The following is a 24,843-nucleotide window of genomic DNA, read 5'->3' on the forward strand; positions in this document are numbered from 1 at the left end:
GAGAGGAGGTCCGGTTGCCGGCGATGGCCGACGCTGTGGCGGCTGCTCCGACCGAGGGCGCAAAGGAAGGAGGCGGTGCTTTTGCGAGCTCACCGGCATGGACTCTGGCGGCGGTGAGGTGAGCGAGGATACGTGGGGTGGTGAGGGCAGAGCCGCGGGTGGAGAGGCAATGGAGGCGGCAGGCAGCGGTCAACGTCGACATCTGGAGGTGGAGGCGCGTCGTGCCGCTCCTGGATCTCGACCACCATGCCGAGCACCTCGTCGCGAGCCATATGGATTGCATGCTGCAAGAGTCATGGTGTCCAGGGACGTGCACCTCTCCGCCTCCTCCTTCGTGCGGCTCTACCTCCCACCGCCCGCCTCCGGAGACAAGAGACTCCCCGTGGTGGTCTACATCCATGGCGGGGGGTTTGTGATCGGGTCGGCTGCGGCGCCCGGATATCGCCGCTGCCTCAACGACCTCGCCGCCGCCTGCCCCTGCCGTCGCCGTCTCCGTTGCTACCGCCTCACCCTGGAGCACCCGCTCCCGGCCGCGTACGAGGACTCCACCGCAGCACTCGCCTAGGTGCTCTCCGTCACCGACCCGTGGCTCGTTGCGCACGGCCCCCTCTCCCGCGTCTTCCTCGCGGGCGACAGCGCCGGCGGCAACATCTACCATCACCTTGCCATGTGCCACGGCCTGACCAGCCAACACCTCCCGTGCCGCCTAAAGGGCATTGTGATGATCCACCTGTGGTTCTGGGGCAAGGAGCCCATCGGCGGCGAGGCGGCGGCAGGGGGAGCAGAAGGGGCTATGGGAGTTCGTGTGCCCTGACGCGGCGGACGGCGCGGATGACCCCCAGATGAACCCGACCGCGGCGGGGGCGCCGGGGCTGGAGAACCTGGTATGCGAGAAGGTGATGGTGTGCGTGGCCGAGGGGAACACGCTACGGTGGCGCGGCCGCGCGTACACGGTGGCGGTGACATCAGCTTCGCGCTGGTCACGGCGAGCGAGCAAGCGGCGGCCGACGAAGGCGGCGTGCGAGCGCGCGGAGCGGCGGTGGCGGCAGGCGGGCAAGCGCGCGGGTGGGTGATTAGCAAGGAACGAGAAGTAAAAAAAGAAGAGAAAAAAGAAAGGGGAAAGAGAGAGGTGACGTGGACACCTGAAATGTGGGGCCCACGTGGGTCCCACACTGACTCCGCCGCCACATAGACCAAAACTAGGGTCAAAACCACCGAAGGACCTCGGGTGACCGGTTTTGTATAGTTAAGGGACCCCGCATATCAGATTTTGCGGTTCGAGGACGTTTTTTATCCCGATGATAAGTTGAGGGACCTTCGGTGTACTTTTTCCTAAATGTGGCAGGTTAAGCCAGTAAGCAACGTGACAAAACTTGTGGGCCGATAAACGGGCTTGTAAGCTGTAAAACGAATTAGGATGTTAGGCTTGCTCGTCGTGTAGAAGTCTATAGGAAGCTGAAGAGTAGGCCAGCTGGGCCCGACACCAACTCAAGATTACAAATGTCAACGTCAATCATGAGGTTGCAGCGACCTTAAGCCCTTGTGAGATATAGTAATAAACCGAAATGAAATGGGTAAAGAAAGATGAGGAAGTGATGAAAAAGGGAACATGTTTCTCAGGGAACTCCAAGCAGGGCGTACAAACCAAGAGCATGGTGTGACCTCATTTTCTGATGAGAAAATTTCTTTTATGGCTCCTAAATTCCAGAAGATCTCTTATATATTTCTGAGTTTTGCTCGCTCACTTTATGGCCTCGAATTTGGTTTTGATCTACTTTATGCCCATTTCGCCAGTTGTCTATTAGCTGACTAGGTAATAGCTATGAAAAGGCTAAATTTGTCCATAGTTATGAAATGAATATAGAAATCTGTAAAGTATATTATTGGAAGTGTGCAGGAGTTTGTTCTATGAGACTACTATATTTATGATTTTGTTGTGTGGGGTTTTATTGAGAAACACCTAGGGCCTTCAGGCAGCTCTTGCGCTAGTCGATTTGGGTTTGAAGTCTCACCTTTTCTAATTATTTGATATTAGGTTATTCCCTAATATTCGCGTCTTTGTGTGGGGTTTTATTAGTGGCAAGTTTTTTTTATCTTTTATATAATGGCAAAAAAATTTCAATATTTATTATTCTACTTATTATATATTTTCGAATAGAAACTAACTGTTACGTTTACATATTGAAAAATGTCACACATGCATTTTTTTAATACATAATATTTTTTCCACATATAATAATCCGTTATACGACAAAGTTAAAGAATATTAGTCACATACTAAATTACCATAATATTTCCAACGATGGATGCCAATAAATTTCCACGTTCCTTCATGTCCAATGGTATAACCAACTTGTTCACACATTAAACGGTCAACTAATAGTCAATTGACAGAAATGGTATGAAAAAGAATAAAGTCAAAAGTGAAAGGCATACAAGAGTGAGCAAAACTCTGGAATATATCGGCTAAATATTTTAGAGATATATAAGGAATTTTCTCTTTTCTAATAGTCCATCCCTCAGTTTGTAAAACTTTGAATTAGAACCACTGGTATATGGTAACAATGGCTTCCTTCTATGATAAATAACCTTAACAAAAATTCAAGCCTCATTTTAAGGAAAAAAAAATATTATGCACGCTTACTCGACAAAAAGTTCAAAATTGAAACAAGAAGACATTCATATGAAAGCTATATCCACTTCTTTTTTTTCTTGATAGGGGCTATGTCCACTATTTTAGGAACACACACATCTTTCTTTTTTCGATTACTGAACATATGCCACTATATATGCATACACACAACACGCATACATATACTGATATACTATAAGAATATTTTCTGCATGGCAATGTTGAACAAACTTCTTCCATTTCAATAGCCAAGCCAACTGAAGGCAAAAGCATGGGAAACACCAACCTTTAGTTCAACATAATTGGCCTTTGCAAAAGATTGCACGTTTGTGCCAATGCCCGATTCGCTTTCATAGCTTTCAGAAAAAAGCACAGGGAATAAATGAATGCACAAATGTCGTGCTATCTCTTGGACACCATCATCACAATCATCTCCCTTTGCTTAATTCGATGGTGAGAACCATCATCATCATCATTTCCAAAGCAAATAAAATGAGACAGATTCCTCTTGACAAATAGTATGATAAATCCAAAGTACATTATTTCATATCGTAATTTAGTTCACAATGACATGATCTTGTTCGGTACACAATACTACAATTTAACAAGCCAAGTATGTACATTATTTAAGTAGTGCAACAAATATAAGCAGAGCTTGAAAAAGAGCAAAGCACGGTGATCTGACCATAGGATAGGTAGAGCTGAGGTGCTTAAGTCACAAAAGGCAAAGGTAAGCCTGAAAACATAATGCATCATCCAGAACTTCATCTGACGATCTAACCATAGTGCCACACCATGATGAGGGAGGGAAAGCTCACAGCGCAGCAACACCATGCTACCAGACATCAAGCATCAGAATCCCACAAACAATACCTCTTTTGAGGCCTGCAGAAAGAAGCAAAAGCTGGCTGCCTGCCTTGCCTTCCACACCCACACAAAGTCAATCAAGTAACAATGATGATAAGGGCCTTACCAAAGACCATATATACACACATTGATGCCTTCAGATTTTATTTATGTGTGAGCTTTAGTATCGCCACTGTACCAGTTGCCAGTTCTAGTTATCCGAAACCTCCACGCCAAGTTTCTTCGCCTCCATCTTGAGAAACTTCAGGTATCTAACAGCTTCTTCAATGACAGAGGCTGTATCCAATTGGTCTCCACCAGGGATTATTCCCCTAAGAACTGTGACCATATTTCTCATCCTCTCATGAGTAACAGTGTCCATGGATCCATGGAAGACTGAACTCTGGCTAGAAGAATGATGCATTTTCCTAGACCTTGGTGGTGAAGATGAATCAAGGGAATCACTCTCGAAGCGGTCCGGAGTACGCCCAGTACTCTTGACATCATCTTCATCGCTTTCTTCATCAGAGCTTAGCAGTGCATCAATCTCTCTTGTATCCTCCTTGAAAGATGAGGAAACTTCTTCCAGGTTTCCGTTATCTTGGCCGGAACTTCTGCAAATTGCCTCGGGATAGGAAGGGAAAGCATTGGTGGCTGAAGGGTTTAGCTTGCTCACCAATGCAGGATGACACATGATGCGCCCTTTGTCATCAGTTTGATCAAAGATGATGAAGTTTCTGGGGCATACCTTGGAAGGCTGAAACTCAAATCCACCGAGTGAGGTTCGGAGTTGAGGACTGGTCATGCCTGAAGGGGCACCAAAGGCAGGTGAAACAGGAACCCTGTAGTTGCACTGACCACCCAAGGGTCCATTTGCGATATAACCATCTGCTTCATGTCCATAAGCAAAGGAAGGGTTTCCAGTGAATGCTGTTGGATCCCTCTGCATGAGTCAATGGCTGATACTGGACAGAACGCACTTAAGTACAGACTCTACCTGATCTGATGTAGTAGCTACACTACCCAAAAACAACGAGAATTCTACAATATGTTTGCGACTCGCAACAACAAGAGACTAAACACCCTACCACAAGGTAGCCATCATGAATGCACTGCTTTTGTTGTTGCGACTTTATACCAGACGAAAGATAAATAGCAGATAAAGTGACTAATCTCGACTCCTGTATTTGGACTACGTGACAGGCTTAAGCAACTGACGGAAGTACTCAGCCTGCAATTTAGAATATTTTGTTAAAATACAGAAGAGACACATAGTAAAATAAGGTATACAAAGATGCCTGAATAACTTAATAAATTTATACTAAAAAATAAAGTGAACTGATAAGTATATGTATTATTTGATTCAGGTATGCATTAGCAAATCATGTAAAAAGTCTTGAGGACAAAACAACAAAATATCTATTTATGGTAATCAAATAATCATTTATCGATAACACCATTCAATTTCATGAAAAGAAATAATGATTGATCAATCAAAACTTTCTAGCATAACTCAAGAATATCAGGGTCACTGGGGGAGGGACAGGGAAGGGAAGAGACTGAAACCCCACATCATTTTAAATTTCATCTGCAATAGCACTACACGGTCCAGGATTACAGGTTAACAATGAGAACATGACCAGATCACCTATACAATATGCATTCCAAAACCCAACTAAATTAATTAGCTATGCTATAATAGAAAGATCTCAAACAGTTACATAGGTGTAGATAGTTGATGGGTGGTACTTTTCACTATACGAGATTATTGTGAAAATCCCAAACAAAGTACCAAGAATGTTTCCATGAAAAATGACACCTGATTCTCATTTTTTGTTTAGCAACAGCTATGAATCATTTTGGAAACAGGATTCTTTAGGTCAACAAATAAATATCTCACCTGGCACACTTGCATCAACTGGTAATAAGCAAAGATCCTAACATTCATTACTATTGTTCCCACCTCCTTCACAATGCGGAATCTCTTAAGTTCAACCTTAACATACATTCTCAATTTTTACACACCCAATGTCGTCAAGAACAAAGAACCACAAAGGAAAAGGATTCTCCTGTAAATGTGACCGCCTCACCTGCAATGCATGGAAAATTAAAAATTCAGTGAGAATTATGAGATTCTATTATCATGAATATGAAAGGTTTCAGGAGATCAAGAGACATACACAATCACACGGAAAAACACAGCAAGGTGAACAGACTTTCGGCTGCTGTAATAAGTCGAGTACAAAGGGGTCCAAGGCATACTGCTGCTCAGTGCTTAAATTTTGTTATATTCCTGCAATCCTGCTGATTGTGAATTTGTTATCAACACGTAAAAATACCAACAGAAGGATAGAGAAAATACAGTGCTAACTAGTATATACAACTTCAAGCATGTCATCTGTTTGGTGGTATTGGTAGACCCAATCCATTCGTGCTACCTTCAACTATATATTTGTTCTCGTGGGAAAACTAATTCCCAGAGCTGGGGAGCAGAGTTCTACACGAGATTAGATAAGTGGATCGTGATTAGTGTTTAAGTTACTGTTGAATACCAAATCGACTTCATTAAATACCAACAGAAAACATCCTTAATAAAACTCCAACACAGTTAAAAGCAAGAACCGGCTTTTAGTGTCCAATCAAGAAAACAACAGGCTTGGCTCCAACTGCCTCCTTGATTGGTAAGCACACACAAACCATGGAAAATTTTTCCAAACTTTCACTGTTCTAATACGATCCCCCTATTCCCCTAATTACAAGCCACAACCGATATATATAGAAGATTAAAACCGTAATAAGAATCATAATAAGATCAAAGATAGGTCCATGGAGCCAAGTACCAGAACCAGAAGGCTACAACCAAATCGAGCACCGTTGGGCAGGTACGGCGAGGGCGGGTCTCGACGAATTCGTCGGCGGCGGGGCGATCAAAATCGGATCTTGGAGGCGATCCCGAGGTGGCGAGGCGCTCGTGGCTTCGTGCAGCAGCAGCAGCACCAAGAAAAAGGAGGGGGATTTGGGGGGGAGGAGAGGAGACGACAGGAGCGGAGAAGACAACAGGAGCAAAAGGGCAACAGCACTAGTAGCATGGGATGTGTGTGCCTTGTATGTGTAGTGCTGTGCTGCCTGCTTGGCCTGCAGCTGCTGCACTGAATCCATACACACAATGGGGTTAAGCACTAGCTGGGTGGATGTGTGTTTACTTTTTCTCCCCTTCTTTTTCTCTCAAGTGCTATTGCTTTTGTAATTTGTACTAGCTTTGCCCCTCTTTCTCTGTTACTACTTGGAATTTGGGGGTAAAAGAATATCTGGAAATTACATAATAAGGTGCCAAATGGTTGACCTGTGACGACTAATCGGGCCATTAGGAGATCATCACTAGCGTTTTGACTGTATTTTGCAGGTGGTGAGGAGTGTATTAGATTAATACTAGGAGCAATCAAAGTATCAAACACTTGGAACAGTTATCTAGCCAAGTTACGAGCATGAGCCTTACCACACATTTTTCAACTCCTTTTTTGATACTTATATAACATGGTATTTAAAATAAAACTTTCACCACATATTATTATTACAAACTATTTAAAATCTACATATAATTTATAGCACCATAAAAGTACTATTCAAGATAAATCTACGCATATAATTTTGCACATCCAATCTAAGCCTTACTTATCGGACACAACTAAATATTTAATATAAAACACAATTCTACAATAGGATTTTTGAATTATTTTCACCATATTATAGTTTTTAGCCTTGACTTTTAAACTGATAATACACATATAAAATGTTTTACATATAAATTGTTTTTTCTTTATTTATGTATCTCCATCTTATCTATTAGAATTAAATGGGATAGGCCCAAATTAATTCTTGTAATTTCAAGGGCTCACAATTAATATTAAGAGATTAATACCACATTAAAAACCAATGAAAAATGATCTTAACTTAAATAGACTACTAGAGAAGGTTGAGATGGTGGTGGGAATGTCACACGCGTGCGCTCGAGCCAAGCCAAGCCAGCCAGGGCGTCAAAGCGGCGGGTTCGGACGGGCTGCTCGTTTTCAGCCGTTTTGTTTTTATGAGTAAAAGCATAACCGGCATGATTCATTACTTCAGTAACAGACGAGGCCTAAAGTGCAATCAATCGAGATTAACGTAGTAATGTTTCTCTTGCGTTATCTTCCACCTCTAGGTAGATAGAGAGCTCTCTCTCGGTTCTATCTACCTCAGTTTTTGGTTCTTCTTGTGTAAGACACCTCCTCTGCTTATGTGCTCCTATGGTTGTTTCCTAGTTCTGAGTACTTGCGTGTACGGGTATTTGAGACGAGTAGACCTCCGGAATTCCGTCCAACAGAGTACATGCACAGTTAGGTGGGCGATAAAATTTTTGGGAGCGTGTTCTTCGCGCGACTGCTCTACTTCTTCCTCTGCTTCACATCAGCACTACTTCCTCGGCATCAAGTCATATATGCTTCCTCTACATTAACCTCCAGATCATGTCGATCAGTATCGAAAACGACGTCAACGACAACTGTGACAGGAATAGCAATGGAGGGAACGGCAACTGCTCAACCGGAACGACAACATCAACACCACAACCTCTGAATCCAGAGCGTTCTGCGGGTATGTTCTCCTCACTCTGGTGTTAAACATATGTCTAGATGCTATTGTCTCTGTTAGCATGTTAATGTTAGCACCAGCTTTGGATTACTCGCCTGCATACATGTCATATTTATTATGCTATAATTTTTGGATTAAAATATGCTGAATAATAACTAGATTTCTAACATTGTCATCCATATTTTCACTGACCATAGCCTAGATGTTTATAAGATATTGATGTTCAGAGCTTTAAAGTTTGATTTGAGACATTTTTTCAAGACTTTCTTTTTGGGGCTTTCATGTTTATTGCTGCATATTTTATTTTAATTTGTACTCCCTTCCTCGTAAATATTTTTTTAGTTTGACTTAAACTGATTACTGTACTCAACAAAATTTTTTAGGTTATATAATTATGTAACCAAAATTACTTTCTTAATAGTCTGCAATATACTTTTAAAGCTATTTACTTCAAATATAATAGTTAAAAATACATTTGTTATATAGGAGCTCACCCCTTTTAATTTTTCTGCCGACTTTTTATCTTAAACTTAAAAAATGCTGGTTTTAGTCCAAACAAACAAATATTTGCAAACAAATGGAGTATTTGTTTTTCTTTTCTTTTATGTTGTAAACTTTCTTTTTTCACATGTACTGTTATTTAAGGTGTTATTGACATATAAGGGGGGAGGACGGTCGCCGCTGTACAGTACACAGGATGTGTTTAGACCAAAGTGTCGACATAACAGACTGAAGTGTCGACATAAGCAAGGTCATGTAACAACAAATAAGAAAGCTAAGACACCTGCATGATGTAATACTCCTATATGATACTATGATATTACCGCAGCCATATGCTGTTTTTTGTCCTCTTAAAGTTGAGATTGATCTAGAGCAAGTCCATTGATAACACAGAAAACACGCTTACCCTGCTAGAGCTGGTCTTCTCTTTTACCGGTGAGAGTACGCGAGGCGACTTTGTTGTAAAATTTCTATGAAGAAAAATTAACCTGTTCATACATGACATGCGTAGACAGCGTATAAGTCGTAGTCTAACACCTTTTTTAAAAATTGATCTCGAAGTGGCAGGCGTGCCTTCCAGGAGGCAAGCGTTTCCTTTGCCGAGAGCGACATGGCACCAAACTTTATTTCCTTTGCTGATCCGGTGTTTGACTCCGGTGAACTGAAAACCCCCCCTCTCCCGGTCTCGCCCCCGGCCGCGGTGTTTTTTCGTCAAGGAGGAGGAGAGGGGAGATCGCTGTCATCTGCAGGGAACGCATGCGCGATTCGTCGCGGATAGAAAAATGAGGCCCGGGCATGCCTAGGTTGCAGGTCAGGTCAGTAGGTGCGTATATAGGCGATGCGCATGCTGATGATGCAGACTTTTGTGATTAACAGTCCAGATAAATCCATATCAATCGCCCTTGGAGGCTGCAGGGAGAGCATATGCGTGAATAGGTTTTGGAGGCCTGATTACTGGTAAAGATGCTTTGGGTTGCTCTGATCGGTTCACGCTATCATTGATTAATTTGGAACCCCGCAAAACGTTGAAAACTGAGATTTCAACAAAATTTCGATCGAACTTACTGTTTTAAATTTGTTTTTGTTTAAAAATGCATCGAATTTGCCCTTGAGGTTGATTTTTGAACTAGGAACCTATATACTTGTTTGTGCTCATTTTCATGTGTGATTAGGACCCGAGCTCAAAACTTATATCCTAGACGAATTCATATAGGGGGAGTGCCTTGCTTCTCCTCTAGAGGAGTTTCGCACTCCGACAAACATTAAGTCTTCTAAAAGTGAAGTAATGTCCACAAGTGTACTTACAGTTATTATTGTTTTAGTCGTAGGCGATGCACACGTTGGCAGCGAGTCGCTCATGATAACTTCATTAATATCAAAATATGTAGGTCCAGAATTTCATGGGTGCTCATATAAACTATGTTTCTCAATTAAAAAAAAAGAGTGCTAGCCCCTGATATCACGTTTCTTAATGGGATAGATTATCATGACGGGTCTTTACCCCCATCAACCGCTCCCCTACACACCCACGTGTTCGCATTTCTTACCATGCATTCTCTCATGCCTACCGCATGTCCGCATCCGATCACCACGCTTGTCAGGAGCCAAAGTTGATACCTGAGGTATCAGATTCGATGCTTTGGGTACCAGACCTGGTACCTATGATACTGGTATCATACCTAATACCCACAAGGTATCGAGGCCAGTTGTTGCACATCAAGCCTGGTACCAACAAAAAAATGTACGTGAAGGTATCGCATAGAACCAAGCAAGTCATATTCTTCCGGTCCCCACACATTGTGCCTCCTCTGCCAGTTGCCCCATCCATCCATTAACCTAAGCATGAAGTTGAAGAAACAACCAAAGAAGACAAGATTATGAATAGGCATAGGCGGTGAACTCCTAAAAAAGACATAGCCTCGTCTTCCTCATGCACTCTTCTTGGGGGTGCCGCTACCTCCACTCTCTTGTTGGCTTTTCGAGGACGGCACCAGTAGCTCTTGGATAGGGTCATAGCCGACCTTTTTTTGGAGGGAAGGGTCAGATGGACGACGACTGTGAGTGCAATGAGTGAGGTGGAGGACAGTGTAATGGTGGTGGGACGGTGCCACGTAGGCGACATGCCCATCTCTGTATGTATTTTTTAAAAAAAAGTAAAATGACACAAATGTTCTTTTCTTAAAAGAAAAAAACACAATGTTCGAGCGTCAGCTTGAGAAATCAGAACGTCTGAAGCAGAAGGATTAGCCCAGAAATCAAAACTTCAGCTAAGCCTTACGTATCCATGGGCCTCGTTGGTTATAGCCTGTGTGCATCAACATGGGGTGTTTGATGGGCCGGAAGATGTTTTCCGTTCCAGGTCCACTGATGACTGAACATTTTGGGGGGTCTGTCTTTGGATCAGCTTCTCCTTCCTCCGGCCCTATCGCGCGGTGCGGTATCTCCGGGATTTGCAACCATACATCCTCTCCTCCATTCAAAGCGCCAGCCGTGTACCACCGCCCGAGGCACGTAGAACCACGCCAAGATGCGTGAACCCCCGCTTGCGTCGCGTCGACATGCGCAGGGGAAAAGGCGCCCATGCTCCCCATGTCGTTGTCCCGCTCCTGCAAGAGATACACCTATGTTAGCCACGTCTTTTCTGTTTGAGATCCTTCCAAATCCTCCCCCCATCTTAATTTCTTCCCATCTCTCCGGCGGCGCCGGCGCCATTCGCCTTTTCTCCCAAACGCTCACCGGCTGGCAGCCCCCAGCCTCCCCGCCTGCTCGTTCGGCCGGTCTCGGCCTCCCCCTGCGTTGATCTCCAACCTGAGCACCGTCGACCACGCCGACGCCGGCGACGCCTCGCCCGCGTACAAGGTACCAGGTACTGCATCTGCATGCATACTGCACACACGTGTCTTGCTGAATTCCTCCACCGTGGCAATGCGGCGGAGGTCGCGCTGTGACCTCACCTCACCTCCGGCTACGTGGCGCCGTCACGTGGAGTGATTCACTACCGTAATCAGTGACGTCAGTAGTATCAGATAGGGTTTCGGAGTTATTCTGTGGGACAGGATGGTCACTAATTTCCGGTTTTGGTTTTAGGATATCATTTTCTTTTTAGTGTTGGAGAACAGGAGAAGGCAATCATTGATTGTTACTTTGTTAGTAATTGGTTAGTATATCTTCACTGCACTCTGCACACACGTACTGATCTCTCCGTCCCGTTTGCTTCAACAACACATTTGCTTTGCTCGGTACATGCAGAGAGAAAAAGAAGCAATGGGCATCGGCATCGGCATCGGCACCGGCACCGGCACCGGCGCGGCGCTACCATTCGGCGAGGCCTCGCCGTGGAGCCTGCTCGGCGGCGCGGTGGCCGCGCTGCTGCTGGTCTGGGCCGCGCAGATGCTGGAGTGGGCCTGGCTGGCCCCGCGGCGGATGGAACGGGCCCTCAGGGCCCAGGGCCTGAGGGGCACCCAGTACCGCTTCCTCCATGGCGACCTCACCGAGGACCTGCGGCTCGTCACGGCGGCCCGCTCCAAGCCCGTGCCCATGGACCGGCCCCACGACTTCATCCCGCGCGTCGCGCCTCTGCTTCACCGTGCCTTGGAGGAACACGGTACTGTACTCGCTCTACTTCTGCAATATTTGTTTTCTTTTGTTTTGTTTTGTTTTTCGGCGAACACATCCAAGATTTGATTGTTGTTATGCAACTTTAAGTTCATCGTACAGTTGATCTAGAAATGCCACTATTTGATCATCAATTATCTTGTTTTTTTCAGTGTCTTTGTACCATGTTCTGATCTCTGTGCGCATGAAAATGCAGGTAGGGTTTCTTTTACATGGTTCGGGCCAATGCCAAGGGTTACAATCACTGATCCGGACTTGGTCCGTGAAGTTCTATCGAACAAATTTGGTCACTTTGAGAAGACAAAGCTGGCCACTCGGCTTTCTAAGTTACTCGTTGGTGGGCTTGTGATCCTTCATGGTGAAAAATGGGTCAAACATAGGAGGATTATGAATCCAGCCTTTCATGCAGAAAAGCTAAAGGTATTATTACTAGGATTTACTGAAAGAATTCGTGAATATGAGACCTGACTACTGTATTTAGTATTCAGGATTTCATGTGTAAGAATTATCATTTAGTAAGACGATCGCTTAGCCTAGCTATTTGATCAGAAGTTAAATTAATCTGATGAATGCCTGCATTCTTTGCAGTCACTAAACAGGTCGAACTAAACATATTAGAACTGGAGATCAATTTGGTTACACTTACTTTCCTGGTATTTTTCCCCTTTCCCTGACTTATATATTCCCTTGGAACTAATTGCAGCGGATGTTGCCAGCATTCTCCGCATCTTGTAGCGAACTAATTGGCAGATGGGAGAATGCGGTTGCTGCTTCTGTTGGAAAAGCCGAGCTGGACATTTGGCCAGATTTTCAGAATTTATCAGGAGATGTTATTTCAAGAGCAGCATTTGGTGTCAGACACCACGAAGGCAGACAAATTTTCCTACTTCAGGCCGAGCAAGCTGAACGCCTTGTTCAATCTTTCCGGAGTAATTACATCCCAGGCTTATCGTATGATTCTCATCACTGTCCCAACATCTTTAGTTTCAGTCCCCGTTTTCTTTTTTCAACTCATCTGTTGGATTATACTTCCTCCGTTTCATATTACTACATAAGACTTTCTAGCATTGCTCACATTCATATAGATGTTAATGCTAGAAAGCCTTATAACCTGAAACGGAAGTAGTAATTTATAACTGGATTATTTGTTTCACGCTTCTAAAAATGCTCTTAATAAACTTTCTTTTACTGCATTGTTGACACCACTTATTCTAAGTTATTTGTTAGTTTTATAATATATAATATGTAGTTTATCTTTACAAACGAGTGGATCATCCATCAACTTTTACCTGCATAGTATATATTTAAAACGCTACCTAAAGTTCAGAGTGCTCCTAATCTTTCTTTGTTTTGTTTTTGTTTTGCCGAATTTATCAATATCAAGAGAAAATTAAGTACATACAGGACAACATAATAGTTGTGAGAAAAACATGGATGGACCACCAAAGACCAAAAAGTGCTCCTTACATTTGCCATTATTTGTGTCCAACTTTCATTGTTTCGGGAATATATCCAACTTTTATGTAGAGAAAAAAACTAAATTCATTTTGTATCCACTTATTCGTTTCATCCATAGATGATAGAACTAACATAATACTCTCCCTCCAGTCTTTTACCGACAGAAAACAACAGAAGGATGAAGGCAATAGACAGAGAGATCAAGAGTATTCTAAGAGGCATAATAGAAAAGAGGCAGAAGGCCACGAAGAACGGCGAAGCCAGCAAGGACGATCTGCTCGGCTTGCTCCTACAATCCAACATGGATTATTACAGCGACGAGGACGGCAAATCCAGCAAGGGGATGACCGTCGAGGAGATCATCGACGAATGCAAGCTGTTCTACTTCGCCGGGATGGAGACAACCGCCGTGCTGCTCACCTGGACAATGGTTGCCCTGAGCATGCACCCGGAGTGGCAGGATCGCGCCAGGGAGGAGATTCTGCAGGTCTTTGGGCGAAACAAACCTGATATCAATGGCGTTAGCCGCCTGAAAGTCGTGAGTTGTGCACGTACTCTGCCCCGTAACGCAATTTTTGCACCGTTTTCTGCAAAAGATGTTCACGATTTGATGATCGATGGAGCCGATCTTTGGCAGGTGACCATGGTGCTGCACGAGGTGCTGCGCCTGTACCCGCCGGTGGTGATGATGAACCGCCGCACGTACAAGGAGATCGAGCTCGGCGGCGTCAGGTACCCGGCGGGCGTGATGCTGTCGCTGCCCGTGCTGTTCATCCACCGCGACGCCGCCGCGTGGGGGCACGACGCCGGCGAGTTCGACCCGGGGAGGTTCGCGGAGGGCGTGGCCAGGGCGTGCAAGGACCCCGGCGCCGGCGCGTTCTTCCCGTTCAGCTGGGGCCCGCGCATCTGCATCGGCCAGAACTTCGCGCTGCTGGAGGCCAAGGTGGCGCTCGGCATGATCCTGCAGCGCTTCGCGTTCGAGCTGTCGCCGGCGTACGCGCACGCGCCCTACACCGTGCTGACGCTGCACCCGCAGCACGGCGTTCCGGTTAGGCTGCGCCGACTCTGATCGTCGGGTTAGGGAAAGAAAAAAAGATGAAATGAAATGAAATCGTCTGTATAGATCCGTGCATCCGGCATTCTGAATCTCTGATATCAAAGCAGAACACATTTGCTGATAAACACTGGAAGCTCCATGTTCCGGGCATCCGGCACTCTGAAATCTCAATCTCTGATATGAAAGCAGAACACTATTTGCTGACAACCGCTGCTGCAGTTCCTTGCATAGTTGAAGTGTATGAGTATCCGTACTCCATATCACGGGTATTCAGCTGGTCTTCTTAAATCCTAAACTGTTAAGGTGTGTTCTTTCCCCGAGAATAAAATAGAATAAGAATATACATGTTCTCTATTTTTTTTAAAGGGTGTGATTTTTTTTTAAAGTTACATATAAGTTATTTAAAATATTACATTTAAACCATTCTTTTACTTAATACATTTGTTTGTACCTCGAATTATTAGGCTATTTAGTATTCCATTCAGGCAAGACAACACTCCCAAACCTACCAGAAAATGATTTGCCACTACAAGATAGAAGATGGATAAAGGACATCACCAGTGCCTTGGGGGTCTAGGCAATCCTCGAATATCTCAATCTGTGGCCTGCAATCCACTCCTTGGATGACCTCTCCAAGGAGCTCGATTCCCTCATCTGGTGGTGGGAGTCTTCAGGGGAATACTCGTCATATTCTGCCTACCTGTCTCTGTTTGTGGGAACTGGAAAGGGTGCAGTTCTAGGACAAGCCGATTTGGAGGTCGTTGGCGCCTCCTCGATATCGTTACTTCATGTGGTTGGTGGATCTCAATAGATGTTGGATGGCCGATCAGCTCCACAATCGCGGCTTGCCACACCTTGATCGATGTGTCTTTTATGATCAATGCAACGAGACTATCAATAATCTTCTGGTCGCTTGTCTGGAATCATGGCAATGGTGGTGGTTTGCCCTCAGAGCAATTAGATTGCCCAATTTCCTGCCATTCAATGAAGCATCCTTCCACTTGTGGCTTTGTGATAACCGCATGAAGGTTGACAAGGCTCACCGACGGGGATACGACACCATCGCAGCCCTGGTTGCCTGGACGATTTGGAAGGAGAGGAATAACAGGGTTTTCAATCAGCATCACAAGCCCTAGGTCGAAGTAGCAAAGGGTATGGCTGCTGATGCTGAGCTATGGCGCCTAACAAATGCGGTGATGACAGAACTAACCACGCCTAGCATGTTCCCCCGCTCGCAGAATCTGATTGGAGATTAGGCCCTAAGCTCTTTGTATCTCATGTACCCTGTCCCCTTCCTGTTTTTTTTTTCGGTTTTCCTTTTATATAAACTTTACTCTTTTTAATACAATGATGTGCTGCTTGCGTATTCCAAAAAAATATAAAATGATTTGCCAAGTACTAATTCAAAAGGGCCAAGTACTAATTCAATCGGGTACTTTAGGCCTTTAGGGTGGCACAACGGATTGTGTTGTTAGGGAAGGGGATTTTACTCTGCTTCATCTACTTATTCCATTTTCTTCATGGCCCCGAGTGGGAACGGTGTACAATAATGCACCAGCGAGATGCAAACTCTTCATGTTATTGGCCATAAGAGAGGAGCCTGCCCTACAGCTGATAAGCTGTGTCGTTACAATGGGTAACGAACAATGATCAGCTCGTAGTCTCGGTAGTTGGATGACCTTGAAAGACCGAAACACTCGCACCTTTGAGTTGTCTGTCGAAGCCCAGCGGAGTTGGTTGAAGACTTGAAGCAATCACAAAGAAGGGGTTTTGTTCTTGCGAACCGCAGATTTGGTGGAAATCCTGTGGGACATACCTGCCGGTGCCTAGAAGACCTGCTCTGTTTTCACAATGGCTGGTGTCGCTATGTAATGATTGTGTTGTGATATATTTTACTGTTTTCGAGAGGTACCAAAAGGTATTAAAATTTTTAATGCAAATTTTTCATATGTCATTGTATTAGAGAGATTAAATTTTACACTATAAAATATGGTACATCCTCAAGAGCCTAAAAATCACTCTTGTATTGTATTAAAAACTCGGAATATTATTTCACTCACCATGTTTTTATCTGCATAAAAGCTAGTATATCAATAAGTAAAATCTTTCTAGTTCGAATATGAAACCTGTAGACTACCTCTGTTTACAAAAGAGAAAGATATATAACTTATCAAATTGACTTGTTTCTCCTTGACCAATCCGAGCAAGTGAGCAGCATGGTTAGATTTTCTTCAGCTTAATTTGTGCACCATGCTGTGGGTGGAGAGTTATCACAGTGAATGGTGCGTGGATGTACGATGGTGAAAGCTCAAAGGAGAACCGCTGAAGGATTGTACAGATAGCCATCTTGGCTTCCAATAGTGCAAAGTTCTGGCCGATGCAGATTCGGGGACCCCATCCAAATGGAAAGAAAGAGGTCTGATACTTCGTTGCGTTGGAGATGCCATCAGCAAACCTCCCTGGATTGAATTCACCTGCATCTTTTCCCCAAATATCGGGATCATGGTGAATAAATAAAATGGGCAACATAAGGGTCACTTCAGCGGGATATTTGATGCCGCCGAGCTCCATTTCCTTGTATGTTCGTCTGGTCAAGAACACCACTGGCGGATACAACCTAAGAACCTCGTACAGAATCATTGTTACCTGCAGTAACAAAACAGAGATCATGACTGTTGTTAATTAATCTGAAATTAAAACGCATTTGCTTCAAATAAATCCTTGCTTAATCTAACAATCAGAATCTTTTATTCACTTACATATATTGGCAATTCAACCCCCCCTCAATTTTATTACCGGTGATAACTGATAAAGCTTTAAAATAACATCATCTGAACTGTATGGAAAAAAAAACATTCTAGAAGCATATGGAAAATACATGGCATAAGCTCCTGTTACTTTTGGTGACAAATAGTTAGCATTTCAACGCAATATTTTCAGATTTTATATAAGTAACTGATCAAAACAAATCCAGTACAAACTTAGTGTCTTAATTAATAGACTGCATTTTGCATATTTGGCAAAATAAGAGAACAGTGTTCATCTTATACTTACAATCTTCAGACGACTTAAGCTATCATAGTCTGGTGTGGTTCTTCCAAAGTGGTGTAGCACTTCTTCTCTTGCTCGCTCTTGCCACTCTGGGTGCATACTTAGCACAATTAATGTCCAAGTGAGCAATACTGATGTTGTCTCCATTCCTGCAAAATAAAATAGCTTGCATTCCTCAATAATTTCGTCCGTAGTCATTCCTAGTTCTGCTTTCCCATTTGACTCCCTCATATTTGACTCCACCAATAAGCCCAACAAGTCACCATTACTGGTTTCACCATTTTTAATAGCCCGCTCTCTCTTTCCAATTATTCCTCGTAGAAGTTTGCTGACCTCTCTTTCAATTTCTCTCAACCTTCTGTTGTTTTTAGTTGGTAAGAACCTGTAAAATTTTCAATCATGCAAGAGTAAATTCTCAATTGCTACTGTATAAATTTAGCTTAGTCTAAAAAAATGTATACGTAGACTCTTCTTGCAATCATTCAAATTGCACTGATATGTATTATTAGTTCTACTTTCCGAAGTAGTACCGAAGTACTTAGAGGATGTACCATATTTTGGTATATTCCAAGTCATAATTGTCGTACCATTGATACATTTCTAAAAGGACTGTTAAAGAACTAATTCATCAAACAAAAGAAATGAAAAACTGCATTTTGTTCTCATCAGTGTGTGTTTTCTATTATCTGAAAACTTGCATGTGCTCAGACTGCAAAATTTTCTTCTAAACCAAAGATCGAATATATCTTTTTGTCTGACTCTTGGCTCACATGTCAACTGGCAATGACTGCCATATTCTGAATGATTTTTCAGCATATTATTGTTTTCCCCTGTATCTAAAAACATGACTGAAGGTTATACTTTAATTTCACAATCCTCAGAGGAGCATTTTTGACAACGGTTTTCGGCAACTGTAATATATCACATAAGTACTAAATAAAGATATTATATTACTCATAGGATTGTTCGTAAGATATTTGATATGCATGTCCAAATGATTTCTTTTATAGTGTAAGAAGAAAGAACAAACCAATATCCTGGTATAAAAATTGTCCGAAAGGCTAGTATTATGCGTTCGGCTGACTCTGCTTGCAGCTGAAAAATTCTCCTTCCTTCCTCATAGCTGCTACCGAATGCTGTCTTTGATATGACATCTCCTGTAAGATTTTGGAACTCAGGCCAAACATCTACCTCTGACATTCCTTCAATAGACATTGAATTCTCCCATCTTGTAACCATTTCCGTGCAGCAGTTAGAAAAAACTGGCAGCATCCGCTGTGAACGAGACAACATTGTTAGCCAACTTTGGTACATTACCCAATAAGAAATATGGAATGCTGCAATCCAAAAGTGATAAAATGAATTTCACCTTTATTTTCTCGTGGTGAAAGGCAGGATTCAGAATTCTCCGGTGCTTTGCCCATTTCTCGCCTTCATAGCTTACAACTCCGGAGGCTAGCAACTTTCCGAGACGGGTAGGCTTTGGTTTGCCATAGTGGCCAAACTTATTAGACATAACTTCCCTTATTGATTCAGGGTCTGAAATCATCACTCTTGGCGTTGGGCCAAACCAAGTGAATGATGGTTTCCCTGCAGTTACGTTTTCAATCCCATTAAAAGGTGCAAGGAGACTGAAAACTATACCCAACATGTGTAGGTGACAATCTTAATCAAAGCGCACATTCCAATTAGACAGTAGCTCTTGTCAACCATATGCACATGATTATTCCACATGAACATACATCCTCAACATTTTGTTTTACATCAACTTCAAATGTTTTTCCCCCAAAATATTAAGAACATACTCCCTCCGTTTCGAAATGTTTGACGCCGTTGACTTTTTATCACATGTTTGACCGTTTGTCTTATTCAAAAAATTTAAGTAATTATTAATTATTTTTCTATCATTTGATTCATTGTTAAATATATTTTTATGTAGGCATATAATTTTACATATCTCACAAAAAAATTTTGAATAAGACGAACGGTCAAACATGTGCTAAAAAGTCAACGGTGTCAAACATTTCGAAACGAAGGGAGTATATTGGAACAAGAAGCGGTAAGATCTCTATTTGAAAATTAGAAGAACTTTACTGTTTCCTAAAAGGGTAAAATCCGAAGCTAATCTGCAAGCACGATCTCAACTCCGATTAGCCTTTTATGTACCATCAGATGTTAGCTCAGTACTGTTTCGTATTAAAACTGGAAATTCGCTGGAGGGAGAGGACTATACCGTGCTCCTCAACGGCTTTGCTGAACATCGGCAGCACGCGCGGGATGATGTCGTGGCAGCCGAGCGGCAGCGGCTTCTTCCGGGCCTCCCGGTTGAGCCGGACGTTCTCCGGCACGTCGCCGGTGAAGAGGCGGTACCGGTTGCCCCGGATGCCCTGCGCCCGGAGGGCGCGCTCCAGCCGCCGCGGCGTCCACCAGGCCCACTCCAGCGTCGACACGGCCAGCCACAGCAGCGCCGCCACGGCCGCCGCCGCGGCGGCGGCCAGGATCCACTGGGAGGCCGCCCCTAGCATCATCAGCATCAGCAGAGGCGGCGGCAGCGCCTCCTCCCTCGCGGGCCGCTCGCCGGTGGCGCGGTGGGGTGAGAGGAAAGCAGAGGCGTACGGTACGGCTGCACAGGACCACAGGTGATCCGCGAAACCGTATAGCCGATATTGTTGATGATCTCGACGGTGATGTGTGGCCTTTAAATATGTAGGATAGGTGGGATGACACGTTCCAAGATTACACAAGAAAAAAAAAATCTCCCACGACATCTGGTAGTACTTCTCCGTACTAGAGTCTACACCAGGTTTTACTAAACTGTTTTAGACTACACGGTTACCGCCAGATTTACTATGGTTTCAGAAGTTGATAAGGTTACTACATATAATAACGGTGATAACCGCACGATAATCCTATAGTTTTGCAAACCCTAGTTTAAACATGCGTTGTTTTCTCCGTAGTAGTATCAAGCATAGAGCTGAAATCAAGATGCTTAGGCTCTAAGTAAAGCATTCGTGCATAGAAAAGGATTAACACCATTTTTGTACTCCCTCCGTCTCTAAATATAAAAGATTTGGGTTGGATGTGACGTTGTACTAGGATGTGTCACATCCAACCAAAATCCCTTATATTTAGGGATGGAGGGAGTAATCAATATCAGTATAAGTTATTATCAAAATATAACATTTTTTTTACCTTTAAGATTTTTCCTAAAATATAAACAGCTCCACCAATATACTCTTTCCTACCTATTACAATCCTTCATTATGTAATTTTCTTATCTACTCCACTTTTCATCCAACATTATCTTGCTTTGGCTGTTTAAAAGAGTATCTTTAACTAAACCTAAACATAATACTTTTTAACTATGAACCTAGATAAGCTTAAAAAATTATTCTTTTAGACAAAGAGAGTAAAAAAGATAAGTTACTCTTTAAAATCAAAACTAAAAATCCAAAATTGTTAAAACTTATAATCCGTAGCTTTACGGAGAGCCAAACTAATGGTCCACAGAACTTTTTTTTTCTTTTTTTAAGTCTTTTTTTATTTTAAAACAAACTTTTTAAAGACTTATTTTTAAAATCTGAACCTTTTGGTCACACTAGCTAGGTTGCCTTACAAAACAACATTGTCATGTATGTCAAAATGGTGTGATAATATTATTTTATTAGCCGATCTTGCTGGCATGGTAGTGTTGTCTTGCCACGTTATCCTAGCTGGTGTGGGAGGATAAAACTGTTCCTATGTTTACGTAATAGTGTTATTTTACCACGTCAAGCTAGCTAACGCCACCAAAAGGTTCAGACTTTGAAAATAAATTCTAGAAGTTTTGTTTTTAAAATAAAAGGTAAAAAAGTAAAAAAATAATTGAAAACTTATCCGGGCTGTATGTACTTACAAACCTTTTTTCCTCTCAGGGTGAAAAAAAGAGCTGCTACTACTACTGTACTACTATTGCGTTTATTAGAAACGCGGTTGATTTTTTTATTCATCTCTTCAAGAAATAGACAAACATGCTACTAGTTATACTTAAATTATTTTGACGATAAATCTAGTGGTGTTTTTTATGTTTATTTAACTATAAGTAATTAATAAATGTTGTTAGTCGAGGTTTGATAAAAATAGTTAATCATGTTATATACTAAAAAAACAGAGACGGTCCTTTTTTTTTCAAAATATAGCCGTTTCTAGATTCTTTAGAAAAACTAAAATAGAGGAAAATGTTCTCTTTTAATCACTTCATTGTATTAATTATGAATTTTGAATTGCTTAGATTTCCTTCCAAGAATCTCGTCGACTAAAATTTTATAGATTTTCATAGATTGAATCAGTCTCCTAGAAATACATTACAGTATAAACTTTTTGTCATTTGATTATGTCATTGTAAATTTAATTTGATTATGTCATTGTAAACAAAATATATTAATACTGATATAAATCCCACAAGTTAGTGACACATACACGAGAAACGGAATAACTTATTAGCATATGATTAATTAATCATTAGCTAAAAAGCTTTAAAATGGATTAATACTTTTTACAACTACTTTCCTGTAGAACTTTTTTTTAAAAAAAATGTACAGTTTAACAGTTCGGGAAACGTGCATGTCAAAAATAAGAGAGTATGAGATGAGTTTGGGAAATGTGCACATGAAAAATAAGAGATGAGAAGATAGGGAGATGGAGCATAGAACACACCCTAATTAAGTGACTGAGCACTGGTTTGGGTGATGGAGCTGCAACATCATACTCGCTGCGCACAAGAGTTTCCACCAAACGCTCATTCTACAGGGTTTTTCACTTCATTACCAAATTAACCTAACCATGTTTTGGCTTGACTAAAATTTAGCAAGATAACAATCTGACAAAACTTAGCTCCCCTATTAAAGTCCGACAATTCTAAAATCTTTCACTCACAAAAATCTAGCAAATGTACTAAATATTGCCAAAATTTGATAAAATTTATTTTGGCATCAAAATGAACATGCCCTACATCAGCACGGAAGTACATGACTAATGCGTGCATGTCCAATTACAAGCTTGGTTATATCTGATCTCTTTCTTACCGTGTGTAAAAAAAATATGCACGCGCACAATGATGTGTCTGTAGAATGCGTGCATCCTACATGTAAAAAATGACATATCAAACATTTAAATTAAGTTGTTGTAAAACTTTTCGAATTTTTTCTTTGGAAAACACATTACAACACACAAGCACTCACCACACTAACCCCTACTAATTAAGGTCACACGTATATATACACTTTATTTCTATGAGCACCTCTAAAACGATGAGCTGATATATTTGAAGATTAATGAAGTCAACTTGTTATGTCAAACAAAAAATAAAGTCAACTTGCTGTCAGTGGGTACGTCATATACCAATTTCGAATTTTCATCATCAATTTAAATTTGTAACATCATGATAGTATTTTTCAAGCATAACGTTTTTTTATGAAAAATAGTACAGAAGTAAGTAGTAGCAAGAACATTGCTTGGAGGTTTAAATATCTAGATATGCAATCAAAACAAATATTTTATTAATTACCATGTTGATATCATATGTGTTTCTAGAAAATTAAATAAATGGATAGAAATAATTAATCTAAGTGTAATACACATGGGGCTATAAATAGGTTGATGTGCCATCTGGCACGCTGATTTTCTAAGTATACTATACAGGCGGCCGCTTCTTCCAGACTCAATCGGACGCAATCGTGCAAGTCGCGCGGAGACATGTAAAGATGTGGATCGGAGAAAAATACTACTACAAGATCGAGGGCACCAGGCGCTATGCCTGATAGCGATGCACCCCAATGAGCCAACCACACGAAGATTTCTCCTAGGCTACTACCAGTTTCCCCTCGAAAACGTGGATCTCTGATTTGCTAAATGGAACTATCAACGGACGATGACATCGTCAGGGCTTTAAATTAAATGAAAGCGTCGCAGCTGGTACGTGTGCTAGTCGTGCTTGTCCTCTCCCGTTTTATTCAAGAGACGATGGCATGCTCGTGTTCTTTTCGCCCAAGCAAAGAAGGAAATACTCTCTCCGTTTTAAAATGTTTGACACCGTTAATTTTTAAATACGTCTTTGACCATTAATCTTATTCAAAAAATTTAAGTAATTATTTATTCTTTTCATATTATTTAATTTATTGTTAAATATACTTTCATGTACACATATAGTTTTACATATTTCACAATTTTTTTAATAAGGCGAACAGTCAAACATATGCTTAAAAAATCAACGGTGTCAAACATTTTAAAATGGAGGGAGTATATAATAATGCCAGCTTCAATTACCCAGTAATCTCACAAGTTGAAAGCCTCACACAATCACTCCCTGTCAACAAGTGAATCGCTCGCCTGCATCATATATACTACTCCGCTTTAATGGGCGGTTTGTGTCATGCATTACGTCAGGTAGGGAAGGCTCCAAGTCTGCGTTCCACAATGCTGAGAGGATGACCCAAGCGCTTGCGTAAGAGGCTCCTTCCGTGTACATTGTCACGTGCTCACATCTAGGATGAAAACGGCTCAAAAATGAACGAAAATCATCTCCATCGTTTCCCTTTTTCACATTCTTTTTTTGGAATTGAAATTAGAATCGGAAACCAAAAGTATGAAAACATAATCAAATACTGTATCATCAAATACGAAAACGAGTGAATACGGTAACAAAATATAAAAATCCTTTAAACAGAACTTCTCAAAACAACGAAGAAATGCAACTCTTTTTTTCTAAAACAATAAATCAATATTGCTAATTTTTATCAATTAATAGCAATACAATTAGTTGTACACTTTACTTTCTTAGAAAATTTTTTGGAGAAAAAGAACTATATTTATCTATAATTGTAATTATAAGTAGTATGTCATGACCTAATAAAAATATTCATTAGGCAAAAAAATTCTAAAGCATTGGACTAAAAAAATATCTCCATTTAACTAAACACCTCAATACACAATATATATAAATGTAAATGTAAACACTAGAGCAGAGAAGGCTGAAGCCAAACAACTGTCATTTACTACTCCGAGAAAAATCATTTACTAC

At 41.9% G+C, this 24,843-nt stretch overlaps 3 protein-coding genes, 1 long non-coding RNA gene and 1 pseudogene across 9 annotated transcripts; 3 read left to right on the top strand and 2 right to left on the bottom strand.

The window, feature by feature from the left end:
* The first annotated feature begins 295 nt into the window (after positions 1 to 295).
* Positions 296 to 1,073, top strand: LOC127781461 (probable carboxylesterase 2; annotated as a pseudogene).
* Positions 1,074 to 3,153: 2,080 nt separating this feature from the next.
* Positions 3,154 to 6,626, bottom strand: LOC127759950 (transcription factor bHLH144-like). Of its 2 annotated transcripts, none has more exons than XM_052284161.1 (4): positions 6,319 to 6,626; positions 5,659 to 5,779; positions 5,379 to 5,568; positions 3,154 to 4,709 (listed from the first exon to the last, which is right to left on the bottom strand). In XM_052284161.1, exon 4 carries the CDS (start codon positions 4,425 to 4,427, stop codon positions 3,690 to 3,692), a length of 738 nt encoding a protein of 245 aa, XP_052140121.1. In that variant the 5' UTR covers positions 4,428 to 4,709; positions 5,379 to 5,568; positions 5,659 to 5,779; positions 6,319 to 6,626; the 3' UTR covers positions 3,154 to 3,689. The 2 variants fall into 2 exon arrangements, with proteins under 2 accessions (XP_052140121.1, XP_052140122.1); XM_052284162.1 differs by having other exon boundaries at positions 5,659 to 5,782.
* A 1,016-nt stretch (positions 6,627 to 7,642) lies between these two features.
* LOC127760687 (uncharacterized) lies at positions 7,643 to 8,926 on the top strand. Of its 2 annotated transcripts, none has more exons than XR_008015120.1 (3): positions 7,643 to 7,855; positions 7,978 to 8,107; positions 8,750 to 8,926. It is a non-coding gene; the product is annotated as an uncharacterized LOC127760687 (long non-coding RNA). The 2 variants fall into 2 exon arrangements; XR_008015121.1 differs by having other exon boundaries at positions 8,768 to 8,926.
* Positions 8,927 to 11,066: 2,140 nt separating this feature from the next.
* Positions 11,067 to 14,942, top strand: LOC127760432 (cytochrome P450 CYP72A616-like). Of its 4 annotated transcripts, XM_052284689.1 has the most exons (7): positions 11,067 to 11,471; positions 11,693 to 11,762; positions 11,855 to 12,209; positions 12,417 to 12,640; positions 12,924 to 13,171; positions 13,829 to 14,216; positions 14,316 to 14,942. In XM_052284689.1, exons 3-7 carry the CDS (start codon positions 11,870 to 11,872, stop codon positions 14,745 to 14,747), a joined length of 1,632 nt encoding a protein of 543 aa, XP_052140649.1. In that variant the 5' UTR covers positions 11,067 to 11,471; positions 11,693 to 11,762; positions 11,855 to 11,869; the 3' UTR covers positions 14,748 to 14,942. The 4 variants fall into 4 exon arrangements, with proteins under 4 accessions (XP_052140649.1, XP_052140650.1, XP_052140651.1 ...); XM_052284690.1 differs by lacking the exon at positions 11,693 to 11,762; XM_052284691.1 differs by lacking the exon at positions 11,693 to 11,762 and having other exon boundaries at positions 11,067 to 11,464.
* A 1,783-nt stretch (positions 14,943 to 16,725) lies between these two features.
* On the bottom strand, positions 16,726 to 20,451 carry LOC127758060 (cytochrome P450 CYP72A616-like). Its single transcript, XM_052283683.1, has 5 exons — positions 20,020 to 20,451; positions 19,156 to 19,376; positions 18,817 to 19,061; positions 17,790 to 18,168; positions 16,726 to 17,381 (listed from the first exon to the last, which is right to left on the bottom strand). Exons 1-5 carry the CDS (start codon positions 20,318 to 20,320, stop codon positions 16,956 to 16,958), a joined length of 1,572 nt encoding a protein of 523 aa, XP_052139643.1. The 5' UTR covers positions 20,321 to 20,451; the 3' UTR covers positions 16,726 to 16,955.
* Positions 20,452 to 24,843: the final 4,392 nt, after the last annotated feature.

The sequence above is a fragment of the Oryza glaberrima genome, chromosome 1, assembly GCF_000147395.1.
Source record: "Oryza glaberrima chromosome 1, OglaRS2, whole genome shotgun sequence".
In the NCBI taxonomy this organism is placed as follows: domain Eukaryota; kingdom Viridiplantae; phylum Streptophyta; class Magnoliopsida; order Poales; family Poaceae; genus Oryza; species Oryza glaberrima.

Bases quoted from the DNA above. Each gene is read 5' to 3' on its own strand.
- LOC127759950 (XM_052284161.1), bottom strand. From the start codon at position 4,427: ATGCAGAGGGATCCAACAGCATTCACTGGAAACCCTTCCTTTGCTTAT.
- LOC127760432 (XM_052284688.1), top strand. From the start codon at position 11,849: ATGCAGAGAGAAAAAGAAGCAATGGGCATCGGCATCGGCATCGGCACC. The intron at 12,641-12,923 runs GTATTATTACTA...AACTAATTGCAG, and splicing joins TTCATGCAGAAAAGCTAAAG to CGGATGTTGCCAGCATTCTC. The intron at 13,172-13,828 runs GTATGATTCTCA...CTCTCCCTCCAG, and splicing joins AATTACATCCCAGGCTTATC to TCTTTTACCGACAGAAAACA.
- LOC127758060 (XM_052283683.1), bottom strand. From the start codon at position 20,320: ATGCTGATGATGCTAGGGGCGGCCTCCCAGTGGATCCTGGCCGCCGCC. The intron at 19,377-20,019 runs GTATAGTCCTCT...ACGTAACTGCAG, and splicing joins CAAAGCCGTTGAGGAGCACG to GGAAACCATCATTCACTTGG. The intron at 17,382-17,789 runs GTAAGTATAAGA...TTGTTACTGCAG, and splicing joins GCTTAAGTCGTCTGAAGATT to GTAACAATGATTCTGTACGA.